The sequence below is a fragment of the Oncorhynchus gorbuscha genome, linkage group LG15 (genome assembly GCF_021184085.1).
Source record: "Oncorhynchus gorbuscha isolate QuinsamMale2020 ecotype Even-year linkage group LG15, OgorEven_v1.0, whole genome shotgun sequence".
NCBI classification, from domain to species: domain Eukaryota; kingdom Metazoa; phylum Chordata; class Actinopteri; order Salmoniformes; family Salmonidae; genus Oncorhynchus; species Oncorhynchus gorbuscha.
The window spans coordinates 76075867-76090635 of record NC_060187.1 but is presented as its reverse complement, the minus strand read 5'-3'; the positions used below and the strand labels follow the sequence as shown (position 1 = coordinate 76090635).

At 46.1% G+C, this 14769-nt stretch overlaps 1 protein-coding gene across 4 annotated transcripts in view; it reads left to right on the top strand.

Moving 5' to 3' along the window:
* Positions 1–14769, top strand: part of LOC123996407 (ETS domain-containing transcription factor ERF-like) — a 61678-nt gene that overhangs the window by 42336 nt on the left and 4573 nt on the right. For all 4 annotated transcript variants that reach the window (XM_046299794.1, XM_046299793.1, XM_046299796.1 and 1 more), the window contains 2 exons: positions 2803–2986; positions 5228–5357. In XM_046299794.1, the coding sequence (XP_046155750.1) occupies positions 2803–2986; positions 5228–5357 (314 nt within the window). The remainder of the gene's footprint in view (positions 1–2802; positions 2987–5227; positions 5358–14769) is intronic.

Below are 14769 nucleotides of genomic sequence, written 5' to 3'. Positions count from 1 at the left end.
CATTCTGACAGAGTTCCAGAGTTCCTCTGTGGAGATGGGAGAATCTTCCAGAAGGACAACCATCTCTGCAGCACTCCACAATCATGTGCCTTTTACTCCTCATTAAAAGGCACACGACAGCCTGCTTGAAGTTTGTCAAAAGGCTCCTAAGGACTCTCAGTCCATGAGAAATAAGATTCTCTAGTCTGATGAAACCAAGATGGAACTCTTTGGCCTGAATGCCAAGCATCACGTTTGGAGAAACCTGGCACCATCCCTATGGTGAAGGATGGTGGTGGCAGCATCATGCTGTGGGGATGTTTTCAGAGGCAGGAACTAGAGAAATAGTCAAGATCAAGGGAAAGATGAATGGAGCAAAGTACAGAGAGATCCTTGATGAAAACCTGCTCCAGAGTGCTCAGGACCTCAGACTGGGGGTGAAGGTTCACCTTCCAACAGGACAACGATCCTAAGCACACAGCCAAGACAATGCAGGACTGGCTTCGTGATAAGTCTCTGAATGCCCTTGAGTGGCCCAGCCAGAGCCCGGACTTGAACCCGATCGAATATCTCTGGAGAGACCTGAAAATAGCTGTGCAGTGACACTCCCCATCCAAACTAACAGAGCTTGAGAGGATCTGCAGAGAAATAGAGGTGTGCCAAGCTTGTATTTTCATACCCGAGATGACTCAAGGCTGTAATCGCTGCCAAAGGTGCTTCAACCAAGTACTGAGTAAGGGGTCTGAATACTTACGCAAATGTGATATTTCAGTTTGAGAATTTTTATACATAAAAAAAAAAAAAAAAAAGTTTTTGCTTTGTCAGTATGGGGTATTGTGTGTAGATTGATGAGGAACAAAACAAATGTTATCCATTTTAGAATAAGGCTGTAACGTAACAAAATATTGAAAAAGTGAAGGTGTCTAAATACTTTCCGAATGCACTGTATACAGGTATGTATGCCTGCGAAGTTGTTACCTTACATCTACAGTGTAGCTATACAGGATTTTAACTTTGTCACTGGCCTATTTTAAATGACTTACATGCTTAAAATAGTAAAGTAAAGTCTAAGAATGTATCAGGACAGTCACCAGCTTAATATAATATGTTTTTTCTTTATTCCGTTTTGAGAACAGCCCCCACCCCGCCTCACCTCTGTACCAACCCTCTCATCTGAACCATATGGCAGTATGTAGTATCTGACAGTGTGGGATTCTGACAGGTACTGTAGCCTGTGACACCTCAGTAGGTGGCACAGGAAACAAGCACTGTAGAGTTGGAGTGATTGGCACCTGAGGTTGTTTCCAAAGAGGCACCACTCACATTGTAGTCCCGCCCTCAAAGAGGCACTTCAGTTGTGAATGATGCCAGAAGCGCTGACAGCAGGAGTTGATGTATATCTATTATGTTTCTGTACATATACTGTACATGTAATACACCATATTTCTGTACATATACTGTACATGTAATGAATCATATTTCTGTACATATACTGTACATGTAATACACCATATTTCTGTACATGTAATAAATCATATTTCTGTACATATACTGTACATGTAATACACCATATTTCTGTACATGTAATAAATCATATTTCTGTACATATACTGTACATGTAATACATCATATTTCTTTACATATACTGTACCTGTAATAAATCAAATGTATTCATCACATGCTTCGTAAACAACAGGTGTGGATAAACAGTGAAATACTTACTTACGGCCCTTCCCAAATATATTTAATATTTACATAATAATTGCTGTATGTCAACGGTGCACAGCAGGTCAGATCGGGCTCTGGAGGGATGTTGTTTATGTGCTTGTTTTTGGTTTTACTCAGGGACCTAATTAGTCCTGCCTAACGAGGTGTGTGGAGACTTTATCAAATCAAAACATGAATTGATCAGTGAGATGCCAGGGAGAAACAAACCCTGCAGGAGTTCAGCCCTGAAGGACCAGTGTTGTTCCTCCTGCTGTTAAGGGAACACATTACTGTTGACCGGGACTCTCCAACCCTTCCTGGAGAGCTACCCTCCTGTAGGTTTTCGCTCCAACCCTTCCTGGAGAGCTACCCTCCTGTAGGTTTTCGCTCCAACCCTTCCTGGAGAGCTACACTCCTGTAGGTTTTTGCTCCAACCCCAGGTGTAACTAACCTGATTGATTTTACCAACCAGCTTATTATTAAAATTGGGTGTGCTAGATGCAGGTTGGAGGGAAAACCTACAGAACGGTAGCTCTCCAGGAAGCAGGTTGGAGGGAAAACCTACAGAACGGTAGCTCTCCAGGAAGCAGGTTGGAGGGAAAACCTACAGAATGGTAGCTCTCCAGGAAGCAGGTTGGAGGGAAAACCTACAGAATGGTAGCTCTCCAGGAAGCAGGTTGGAGGGAAAACCTACAGAATGGTAGCTCTCCAGGGAGCAGGTTGGAGGGAAAACCTACAGAATGGTAGCTCTCCAGGGAGCAGGTTGGAGGGAAAACCTACAGGATGGTAGCTCTCCAGGAAGCAGGTTGGAGGGAAAACCTACAGGATGGTAGCTTTCCAGGAAGCAGGTTGGAGGGAAAACCTACAGGATGGTAGCTTTCCAGGAAGCAGGTTGGAGGGAAAACCTACAGAATGGTAGCTCTCCAGGAAGCAGGTTGGAGGGATAACCTACAGGATGGTAGCTCTCCAGGAAGCAGGTTGGAGAGCCCTGCGGTGAACCATCAATGAAAACATGGATATTTGTTTCTAACTCTCCCTATTTTTTTCTCTCCTTTCCCCATTCCCTCTTTCCTAATCTCTTCCCGTTCACCTTTCTCTCCATCCTCCCCCACCCAGGTACTACTATAATAAGCGTATTTTGCACAAAACCAAAGGGAAGCGTTTCACCTACAAGTTTAACTTCAGTAAGGTGGTGCTGGTGAACTATCCTCTGCTGGACATGGCCAGCTCCCCCTTCCTGCTCCAGAACCACTTCAATGGGGGCTCCGCCGCGCCCGACTGCAGCCCTCTCACACCCGAGGTACGGAGTGAGGGAGGGAGGGTGGGAGGGAGGGAGGGAGAGAGAGAGGAACGAATGGAGTTTAGGACAGAGGGAGGGATGGAGAGAAGGGTTATGGATGGAGGAGGGTATGAAGGGAAAAGAGAAAGAGAGGATTGTAAGGACGGGAATTACAGGTTTTCCAGAATAGACAGCTACTCCAAGTTATTCCCTGCTATTATCACAATCCATCACATTGTCTAAAGTGAGCTGTCATTTGAACAGTACATGTTTGAATTCACCAACATTAAAGGACAAGTTGGATAAAAGACCAGCAGATTCTGAGGACCTGAGAACCATCAACGACAAAAGAGGGGAAAAGAGGAGAGAAATAAAGGGAGGAAAATGAGAGGGAGAGATGGAAATATGGTTGCCACAACTCCATACTTGATTGTTTATTAATGTTGATTTGATTCAGCGGGTCTAGCTAAAATCCATTTCGTCTCAGGGAACTGCAGATTGTACTGTACAGACTCCTGCTGTGTATTTATTCTTCAGTTACGGGAGGATCAATTGTATTCCGCGTGTCTTATCATACATCTTTTATTCACTGTTTCTAATAGCAGCAGTCGTGATCATGATAAAATGTTCTTCACTTATTATTTGCCCAGAGACAGCTTGAAATTTTTACAGAGATAAATGTTCTTGGACCACCAGAGGGGTTGTATGAATAAAACTGTCCTGTTACAGTTTGTAATGAAACAATAGATACACGTATTGAAGTAATGGTCTGTGCTCAGGTTTCATATTTCTGATGGATCCATTTAGGTGATGATATATGCAAATGAAACACTAACTGATTCATACTTTCTCATTTGCTTGAATATAGAAATTGCTATGACAATTATTTTTTACAGATTTTTTACAAATACAAAAAACGGACATTCTGGTACTAGTGCAAATAGGGTAGCCTAGTGGTTAGAGCGTTGGGCTAGTAACCGGAAGGTTGCAAGTTCAAACCCCCGAGCTGACAAGGTACAAATCTGTCATTCTGCCCCTGAACAGGCAGTTAACCCACTGTTCCTAGGCTGTAATTGAAAATAAGAATTTATTCTTAACTGACTTGCCTAGTTAGATAAAGGTAAAATAAAATAAATACATGTATTTAAAAGGGAATAGAGTTAACTTTAAATGACTAGAAGAGTCTGATTGTCCTGAAAGATAGAAACAGAAAAGGAGAGTCACAAAGAGAGTGAAGGAGAAACTGGAGAGATGGTTTTAACTTGTCCTTAAAATAAAAGAAGACGTTATCCACCCTTCTCACATTCCCATCTCGGATGGCCTATCCCTCTGTCATCGATTGAAAATGAAAGAAATAAAAGACAAGTAGATACGTCAGATCAGATCAATGTTCGGTCATTAATGCAGGTTTGGTTAAGCAATCCAGATCATGCAGCTTGGAAGTACAGTCTCGCTTTTCAAACTTGGAGCTGAGGGGTGACAGAAATTATTGATCCCAGCTCTTCTAAAAAAAGAGAAATCCACCCTCTCTCTCTCTGTCTCCCTCGACTCTGTGTGACTTAACCATTTCGTTTGTTTGGCCTCTTTTCTCTTTCCTGTTTTAAAGGACCTCCACACACACACACACACACACACACACACACACACACACACACACACACACACACACACACACACACACACACACACACACACACACACACACACACACACACACACACACACAAACATTCTCCCCTCTCTCTATCTCTCTCTCCCTCTCTTACCCCACAGCTATTATGTTGTTTAGTCTCTCTCTCCCTTCCATCAATCCTTTCCCTCCTTTGTCCCCTCACACTCTTCCCTCCTCGAAGGGCACCCAATCCCTCTATCTCTCGTCGTTTATCCTTTGTGCCCACTTAATCGTAGGCCTCCATTTGACTCTGTACTTCTCCTGGCTTTGAGTCTTTGAGCCTCTGTGTCCTCCTACCTCCTCTCCTCATCTTCTCCTCTGCTCTCCCTTCTCCTCTCCCTCTCAGTCCCCTGGCATTTCCTTTTATCCCGTCCTTGCTGTGACTGTTGGTGTGATTGCACCACACTACAGGGTGCCATCTCCATCAAATGACTTACCCTAAATACATGCTGATTTAAAGAGGAGGTTGAGGATCCTATAGACAAGTCTAGTTTTATTTGCTGATGAAATTAATTGCCATGGGTTGCTTAACTGACATGAGCAGATTCTAATGTTTTCTTTCTGTATCTGTCTCTCACACTTTCTCCCAGGCCCTGCAGTCACTGTTCCCTCGTTTGCCAGAGTCAGGGAGAGGAACCTCCCTGTTTGATCGAGTGGCCACAGCCCCGGGACCAGAGGGAGACAAACTGAGACTGGACACATTCCCCTTCCTCAGCTCAGGTGAGAGAGAGGAGAGGAGAGATAAGAGGCGAGAGGGAGAGGGGTGACAGCGGTAAAAATAAGGTAGAAGATGATTGAGAAAAGCGGGAAGGTGAAGAACAGATGAGAGAGGGAAGGTAAAGAACAGATGAGAGAGGGAAGGTAAAGAACAGAGGAGAGAGGGAAGGTAAAGAACAGAGGAGAGAGGGAAGGTAAAGAACAGATGAGAGAGGGAAGGTAAAGAACAGAGGAGAGAGGGAAGGTAAAGAACAGAGGAGAGAGGGAAGGTAAAGAACAGAGGAGAGAGGGAAGGTAAAGAACAGAGGAGAGAGGGAAGGTAAAGAACAGATGAGAGAGGGAAGGTAAAGAACAGAGGAGAGAGGGAAGGTAAAGAACAGAGGAGAGAGGGAAGGTAAAGAACAGAGGAGAGAGGGAAGGTAAAGAACAGAGGAGAGAGGGAAGGTAAAGAACAGAGGAGAGAGAGGGAAGGTAAAGAACAGAGGAGAGAGAGGGAAGGTAAAGAACAGAGGAGAGAGAGGGAAGGTAAAGAACAGAGGAGAGAGAGGGAAGGTAAAGAACAGAGGAGAGAGAGGGAAGGTAAAGAACAGAGGAGAGAGAGGGAAGGTAAAGAACAGAGGAGAGAGGGAAGGTAAAGAACAGAGGAGAGAGGGAAGGTAAAGAACAGAGGAGAGAGGGAAGGTAAAGAACAGAGGAGAGATGGAAGGTAAAGAACAGAGGAGAGAGGGACGGTAAAGAACAAAGGAGAGAGGGAAAAAGAGGTGAGGAGGAGAGCGAAGGTAAAGAACAGAGGAGAGAGGGAAGGTAAAGAACAGAGGAGAGAGGGAAGGTAAAGAACAGAGGAGAGAGGGAAGGTAAAGAACAGAGGAGAGGGGGAAGGTAAAGAACAGAGGAGAGAGGGAAGGTAAAGAACAGAGGAAAGGTAAAGAACAGAGGAGAGAGGGAAGGTAAAGAACAGAGTAGAGAGGGAAGGTAAAGAACAGAGGAGAGGGGGAAGGTAAAGAACAGAGGAGAGAGGGAAGGTAAAGAACAGAGGACAGAGGGAAGGTAAAGAACAGAGGAGAGAGGGAAGGTAAAGAACAGAGGAAAGGTAAAGAACAGAGGAGAGAGGGAAGGTAAAGAACAGAGGAGAGAGGGAATGTAAAGAACAGAGGAAAGGTAAAGAACAGAGGAGAGAGGGAAGGTAAAGAACAGAGGAGAGAGGGAAGGTAAAGAACAGAGGAGAGAGGGAAGGTAAAGAACAGAGAGAGGGAAGGTAAAGAACAGAGGAGAGGGGGAAGGTAAAGAACAGAGGAGAGAGGGAAGGTAAAGAACAGAGGAAAGGTAAAGAACAGAGGAAAGGTAAAGAACAGAGGAGAGAGGGAAGGTAAAGAACAGAGTAGAGAGGGAAGGTAAAGAACAGAGGAGAGGGAAGGTAAAGAACAGAGGAGAGAGGGAAGGTAAAGAACAGAGGAGAGAGGGAAGGTAAAGAACAGAGGAAAGGTAAAGAACAGAGGAGAGAGGGAAGGTAAAGAACAGAGGAGAGAGGGAAGGTAAAGAACAGAGGAAAGGTAAAGAACAGAGGAGAGAGGGAAAGTAAAGAACAGAGGAGAGAGGGAAGGTAGAGAACAGAGAGAGGGAAGGTAAAGAACAGAGAGGGGGAAGGTAAAGAACAGAGGTGAGAGGGGGAAGGTAAAGAACAGAGGAGAGAGGGAAGGTAAAGAACAGAGGAGAGAGGGAAGGTAAAGAACAGAGGAGAGAGGGAAGGTAAAGAACAGAGGAGAGAGAGGGAAGGTAAAGAACAGAGGAGAGAGGGAAGGTAAAGAACAGAGTAGAGGGGGAAGGTAAAGAACAGAGTAGAGAGGGAAGGTAAAGAACAGAGTAGAGAGGGAAGGTAAAGAACAGAGAGGGGGAAGGTAAAGAACAGAGGAGAGGGGGAAGGTAAAGAACAGAGGAGAGGGGGAAGGTAAAGAACAGAGGAGAGAGGGAAGGTAAAGAACAGAGGAGAGAGAGGGAAGGTAAAGAACAGAGGAGAGAGGGAAGGTAAAGAACAGAGGTGAGAGGGAAGGTAAAGAACAGAGGAGAGAGAGGGAAGGTAAAGAACAGAGGAGAGAGGGAAGGTAAAGAACAGAGGTGAGAGGGAAGGTAAAGAACAGAGCAGAGAGGGAAGGTAAAGAACAGAGGAGAGAGGGAAGGTAAAGAACAGAGGAGAGAGGGAAGGTAAAGAACAGAGGAGAGAGTGAAGGTAAAGAACAGAGGAGAGAGAGGGAAGGTAAAGAACAGAGGAGAGAGGGAAGGTTAAGAACAGAGGAGAGAGGGAAGGTTAAGAACAGAGGAGAGAGGGAAGGTTAAGAACAGAGGAGAGAGGGAAGGTTAAGAACAGAGGAGAGGGAAGGTAAAGGACAGAGGTGAGAGGGAAGGTAAAGAACAGAGGTGAGAGGGAAGGTAAAGAACAGAGGTGAGAGGGAAGGTAAAGAACAGAGGAGAGGGGGAAGGTAAAGAACAGAGCAGAGAGGGAAGGTAAAGAACAGAGCAGAGAGGGAAGGTAAAGAACAGAGGAGAGAGGGAAGGTAAAGAACAGAGGAGAGAGTGAAGGTAAAGAACAGAGGAGAGAGGGAAGGTAAAGAACAGAGGAGAGAGAGGGAAGGTAAAGAACAGAGGAGAGAGAGGGAAGGTAAAGAACAGGTGAGAGAGGGAAGGAAAAGAACAAAGGAGAGAGGGAAAAAGAGGTGAGGAGAGAGAAGGTAAAGAACAGAGGAGAGAGAGGGAAGGTAAAGAACAGAGGAGAGAGGGAAGGTAAAGAACAGATGAGAGAGGGAAGGTAAAGAACAGATGAGAGAGGGAAGGTAAAGAACAGATGAGAGAGAGAAGGTAAAGAACAGAGGAGAGAGGGAAGGTAAAGAACAGAGGAGAGAGGGAAGGTAAAGAACAGAGGAGGGAGGGAAGGTAAAGAACAGAGGAGAGAGGGAAGGTAAAGAACAGAGGAGAGAGGAAGGTAAAGAACAGAGGAGAGAGGGAAGGTAAAGAACAGAGGAGAGAGGGAAGGTAAAGAACAGAGGAGAGAGGGAAGGTAAAGAACAGAGGAGAGAGGGAAGGTAAAGAACAGAGGAGAGAGGGAAGGTAAAGAACAGAGGAGAGAGGGAAGGTAAAGAACAGAGGAGAGAGGGAAGGTAAAGAACAGAGGAGAGAGGGAAGGTAAAGAACAGAGGAGAGAGGGGAAGGTAAAGAACAGAGGAGAGAGAGGGAAGGTAAAGAACAGAGGAGAGAGGGAAGGTAAAGAACAGAGGAGAGAGGGAAGGTAAAGAACAGGTGAGAGGGAAGGTAAAGAACAGGTGAGAGGGAAGGTAAAGAACAGGTGAGAGGGAAGGTAAAGAACAGAGGAGAGAGGGAAGGTAAAGAACAGGTGAGAGGGAAGGTAAAGAACAGAGGAGAGAGGGAAGGTAAAGAACAGGTGAGAGGGAAGGTAAAGAACAGGTGAGAGGGAAGGTAAAGAACAGAGGAGAGAGGGAAGGTAAAGAACAGGTGAGAGGGAAGGTAAAGAACAGAGGAGAGAGGAAAGGAAAAGAACAGGTGAGAGAGGGAAGGTTAAGAACAGAGGAGAGAGGGAAGGTTAAGAACAGAGGAGAGAGGGAAGGTAAAGAACAGAGGAGAGAGGGAAGGTAAAGAACAGGTGAGAGGGAAGGTAAAGAACAGGTGAGAGGGAAGGTAAAGAACAGAGGAGAGAGGGAAGTTAAAGAACAGGTGAGAGGGAAGGTAAAGAACAGAGGAGAGAGGAAAGGAAAAGAACAGGTGAGAGAGGGAAGGTTAAGAACAGAGGAGAGAGGGAAGGTTAAGAACAGAGGAGAGAGGGAAGGTAAAGAACAGAGGAGAGAGGGAAGGTAAAGAACAGGTGAGAGGGAAGGTAAAGAACAGGTGAGAGGGAAGGTAAAGAACAGAGGAGAGAGGGAAGGTAAAGAACAGGTGAGAGGGAAGGTAAAGAACAGAGGAGAGAGGAAAGGAAAAGAACAGGTGAGAGAGGGAAGGTTAAGAACAGAGGAGAGAGGGAAGGTAAAGAACAGAGGAGAGAGGGAAGGTAAAGAACAGAGGAGAGAGGGAAGGTAAAGAACAGGTGAGAGGGAAGGTAAAGAACAGAGGTGAGAGGGAAGGTAAAGAACAGAGGTGAGAGGGAAGGTAAAGAACAGAGGAGAGAGGGAAGGTAAAGAACAGAGGAGAGAGGGAAGGTAAAGAACAGAGGAGAGAGAGGGAAGGTAAAGAACAGAGGAGAGAGAGGGAAGGTAAAGAACAGAGGAGAGAGGGAAGGTAAAGAACAGAGGAGAGAGGGAAGGTAAAGAACAGAGGAGAGAGGGAAGGTAAAGAACAGAGGAGAGAGGGAAGGTAAAGAACAGAGGAGAGAGAGGGAAGGTAAAGAACAGGTGAGAGAGGGAAGGAAAAGAACAAAGGAGAGAGGGAAAAAGAGGTGAGGAGGAGAGAGAAGGTAAAGAACAGAGGAGAGAGAAGGTAAAGAACAGAGGAGAGAGAAGGTAAAGAACAGAGGAGAGAGGGAAGGTAAAGAACAGATGAGAGAGGGAAGGTAAAGAACAGAGGAGAGAGGGAAGGTAAAGAACAGAGGAGAGAGGGAAGGTAAAGAACAGAGGAGAGAGAGGGAAGGTAAAGAACAGAGGAGAGAGGGAAGGTAAAGAACAGAGGAGAGAGGGAAGGTAAAGAACAGAGGAGAGAGCGGGAAGGTAAAGAACAGAGGAGAGAGAGGAAGGTAAAGAACAGAGGAGAGAGAGGGAAGGTAAAGAACAGAGGAGAGAGGGGAAGGTAAAGAACAGAGGAGAGAGGGAAGGTAAAGAACAGAGGAGAGAGGGAAGGTAAAGAACAGAGGGGAGAGGGAAGGTAAAGAACAGAGGGGAGAGGGAAGGTAAAGAACAGAGGGGAGAGGGAAGGTAAAGAACAGAGGAGAGAGGGAAGGTAAAGAACAGAGGAGAGAAGGTAAAGAACAGAGGAGGTAAAGAACAGAGGAGAGAGGGAAGGTAAAGAACAGAGGAGAGAGGGAAGGTAAAGAACAGAGGAGAGGGGGAAGGTAAAGAACAGAGGAGAGAGAGGGAAGGTAAAGAACAGAGGAGAGAGGGAAGGTAAAGAACAGAGGAGAGGGGGAAGGAAAATAACAAAGGAGAGAGGGAAAAAGAGGTGAGGAGGAGAGAGGGAAGGTAAAGAACAGAGGAGAGAGGGAAGGTAAAGAACAGAGGAGAGAGGGAAGGTAAAGAACAGGTGAGAGGGAAGGTAAAGAACAGGTGAGAGGGAAGGTAAAGAACAGAGGAGAGAGGGAAGGTAAAGAACAGAGGAGAGAGGGAAGGTTAAGAACAGAGGAGAGAGGGAAGGTAAAGAACAGGTGAGAGGGAAGGTAAAGAACAGAGGAGAGAGGAAAGGAAAAGAACAGGTGAGAGAGGGAAGGTTAAGAACAGAGGAGAGAGGGAAGGTAAAGAACAGAGGAGAGGGGGAAGGAAAATAACAAAGGAGAGAGGGAAAAAGAGGTGAGGAGGAGAGAGGGAAGGTAAAGAACAGAGGAGAGAGGGAAGGTAAAGAACAGAGGAGAGAGGGAAGGTAAAGAACAGAGGAGAGAGGGAAGGTAAAGAACAGGTGAGAGGGAAGGTAAAGAACAGGTGAGAGGGAAGGTAAAGAACAGAGGAGAGAGGGAAGGTAAAGAACAGAGGAGAGAGGGAAGGTAAAGAACAGAGGAGAGAGGGAAGGTAAAGAACAGGTGAGAGGGAAGGTAAAGAACAGGTGAGAGAGGGAAGGAAAAGAACAAAGGAGAGAGGGAAAAAGAGGTGAGGAGAGAGGGAAGGTAAAGAACAGAGGAGAGAGGGAAGGTAAAGAACAGAGGAGAGAGGGAAGGTAAAGAACAGAGGAGAGAGGGAAGGTAAAGAACAGAGGAGAGAGGGAAGGTAAAGAACAGAGGAGAGAGGGAAGGTAAAGAACAGAGGAGAGAGAGGGAAGGTAAAGAACAGAGGAGAGAGAGGGAAGGAAAAGAACAAAGGAGAGAGGGAAAAAGAGGTGAGGAGGAGAGAGAAGGTAAAGAACAGAGGAGAGAGGGAAGGTAAAGAACAGAGGAGAGAGGGAAGGTAAAGAACAGAGGAGAGAGAGAAGGTAAAGAACAGAGGAGAGAGAGGGAAGGTAAAGAACAGAGGAGAGAGGGAAGGTAAAGAACAGAGGAGAGAGGGAAGGTAAAGAACAGAGGAGAGAGGGAAGGTAAAGAACAGAGGAGAGAGGGAAGGTAAAGAACAGAGGAGAGAGGGAAGGTAAAGAACAGAGGAGAGAGAGGGAAGGTAAAGAACAGAGGAGAGAGAGGGAAGGTAAAGAACAGGTGAGAGAGGGAAGGAAAAGAACAAAGGAGAGAGGGAAGGTAAAGAACAGAGGAGAGAGGGAAGGTAAAGAACAGAGGAGAGAGAGGGAAGGTAAAGAACAGAGGAGAGAGGGAAGGTAAAGAACAGAGGAGAGAGGGAAGGTAAAGAACAGATGAGAGAGGGAAGGTAAAGAACAGAGGAGAGAGGGAAGGTAAAGAACAGAGGAGAGAGGGAAGGTAAAGAACAGAGGAGAGAGGGAAGGTAAAGAACAGAGGAGAGAGGGAAGGTAAAGAACAGAGGAGAGAGAGGGAAGGTAAAGAACAGAGGAGAGAGAGGGAAGGTAAAGAACAGAGGAGAGATGGAAGGTAAAGAACAGAGGAGAGAGGGAAGGTAAAGAACAGAGGAGAGAGGGAAGGTAAAGAACAGAGGAGAGAGAGGGAAGGTAAAGAACAGAGGAGAGAGGGAAGGTAAAGAACAGAGGAGAGAGGGAAGGTAAAGAACAGAGGAGAGAGGGAAGGTAAAGAACAGATGAGAGAGGGAAGGTAAAGAACAGATGAGAGAGGGAAGGTAAAGAACAGAGGAGAGAGGGAAGGTAAAGAACAGAGGAGAGAGGGAAGGTAAAGAACAGAGGAGAGAGGGAAGGTAAAGAACAGAGGAGAGAGGGAAGGTAAAGAACAGAGGAGAGAGGGAAGGTAAAGAACAGAGGAGAGAGAGGGAAGGTAAAGAACAGAGGAGAGATGGAAGGTAAAGAACAGAGGAGAGAGGGAAGGTAAAGAACAGAGGAGAGAGGGAAGGTAAAGAACAGAGGAGAGAGAGGGAAGGTAAAGAACAGAGGAGAGAGGGAAGGTAAAGAACAGAGGAGAGAGGGAAGGTAAAGAACAGAGGAGAGAGGGAAGGTAAAGAACAGAGGAGAGAGGGAAGGTAAAGAACAGAGGAGAGGGGGAAGGTAAAGAACAGAGGAGAGAGGGAAGGTAAAGAACAGAGGAGAGAGAGAGAAGGTAAAGAACAGAGGAGAGAGAGGGAAGGTAAAGAACAGAGGAGAGAGAGGGAAGGTAAAGAACAGATGAGAGAGGGAATGAAAAGAACAGGTGAGAGAGGGAAGGTAAAGAACAGAGGAGAGAGGGAAGGTAAAGAACAGAGGAGAGAGAGGGAAGGTAAAGAACAGAGGAGAGAGGGAAGGTAAAGAACAGAGGAGAGAGGGAAGGTAAAGAACAGAGGAGAGAGGGAAGGTAAAGAACAGAGGAGAGAGGGAAGGTAAAGAACAGAGGAGAGGGGGAAGGTAAAGAACAGAGGAGAGAGGGAAGGTAAAGAACAGAGGAGAGAGAGAGAAGGTAAAGAACAGAGGAGAGAGAGGGAAGGTAAAGAACAGAGGAGAGAGAGGGAAGGTAAAGAACAGATGAGAGAGGGAATGAAAAGAACAGGTGAGAGAGGGAAGGAAAAGAACAAAGGAGAGAGGGAAAAAGAGGTGAGGAGGAGAGCGAAGGTAAAGAACAGAGTAGAGAGAGGGAAGGTAAAGAACAGAGGAGAGAGGGAAGGTAAAGAACAGAGGAGAGAGAGGGAAGGTAAAGAACAGAGGAGAGAGGGAAGGTAAAGAACAGAGGAGAGAGAGGGAAGGTAAAGAACAGATGAGAGAGGGAAGGAAAAGAACAGGTGAGAGAGGGAAGGAAAAGAACAAAGGAGAGAGGGAAAAAGAGGTGAGGAGGAGAGCGAAGGTAACGAACAGAGTAGAGAGGGAAGGTAAAGAACAGAGGAGAGGGGGAAGGTAAAGAACAGAGGAGAGGGGGAAGGTAAAGAACAGAGGAGAGGGGGAAGGTAAAGAACAGAGGAGAGAGAGGGAAAAAGAGGTGAGGAGGAGAGGGAAGGTAAAGAACAGAGGAGAGAAGGAAGGAAGGAAGGAAGGAAGGAAGGAAGGAAGGAAGGAAGGAAGGTGGAAAGTGGAGATTGAGAATGATAGAGGAATTGAGGAGAGCATTAGGAGAGAGAGAAAACAAGATCGAATCCATGTTCACTGCAGTAGCAGATCTGTCCCTTTACTGCCTCCAATTCATACTCTCCTTCAAGTGACAGGAAGGGTTAGATGGGAGTGATCTACAGTATATACTATCGTATTATTACAGTGATATGAGGCAGATGCTCAATTAAGGTTTTTGGAATTAATGTCAGTGTTCCCTTTATATAATCCCTCAGTTTGTATGTGTGTGTATTATTTGCGTGCTTGTGTGCGTGAATGTGTGCATGTATGTGTGTGTTTTTTGTGTGTACATTTGTGTGTGGGTGAGCGTGCGGGCGTATGTGTGTGTGTTTGTGCGTGTGTGTGTACAGATGCCTTTGTCTGTCTGGATACTCCATGTGTGCTCTTCAGCCCTGCTGCTGCATCAGAATGTGTTGCCTCACTGTACAGTGTATATGTGTGTGAGTTAGTGTGTGTTCACTGTGAATACACTCCCCTTCACATCACAACCTGGCCCCCCTGTTCCGTTTGTCCTCAGGTCCTATTCCCCCCTCCTTCACTCCTTACCCTCCTCTCCCTCCCATGTGTCCCTCCTGTCCTAATCCCTTCCTAGGCAGGAAGGCCCTAATTGAGGGTGCAGGCTTCAGTTTGTGGCCTGTGGGCGCCCATTACTGTGTTTTCATAAGCAAGTGAGGCCTGCCTGACTGATTCAATATTCATGTGTCTGCCAGCTACTTCTGGCCCAGCACACAGAGACTCAAGCACTGTCAAATTAGCCCTGCATAGCAAATAACAGAGAGCGAGGGATGGGTGGCAAGAGAGAGGGAGAGAGAGAGATGGAGAGGGAGAGAGAGAGATGGAGAGGGGGAGAGAGAGATGGAGAGGGGGAGAGAGAGATGGAGAGGGGGAGAGAGAGGAAGAGAGAGAGATATGGGGTAAATCTTTGAGTTTGCTGTTTGTTGTTGGAAGGAAGTACAGTCAGGGTCATAGAGAGTTCTTTTGTTCGCGCTAAAAAACAAATGTAATTCCAGTATCACCTCAGATGTACCTCCTTTGTTTCAGTTGTTATTAAATGATGCATATAGGGGAGCTGATGTAATACACATACACATTTAATCAGCTGTTATGTAAATCAGGTTTCTGCTTTTGTCTAATAGAA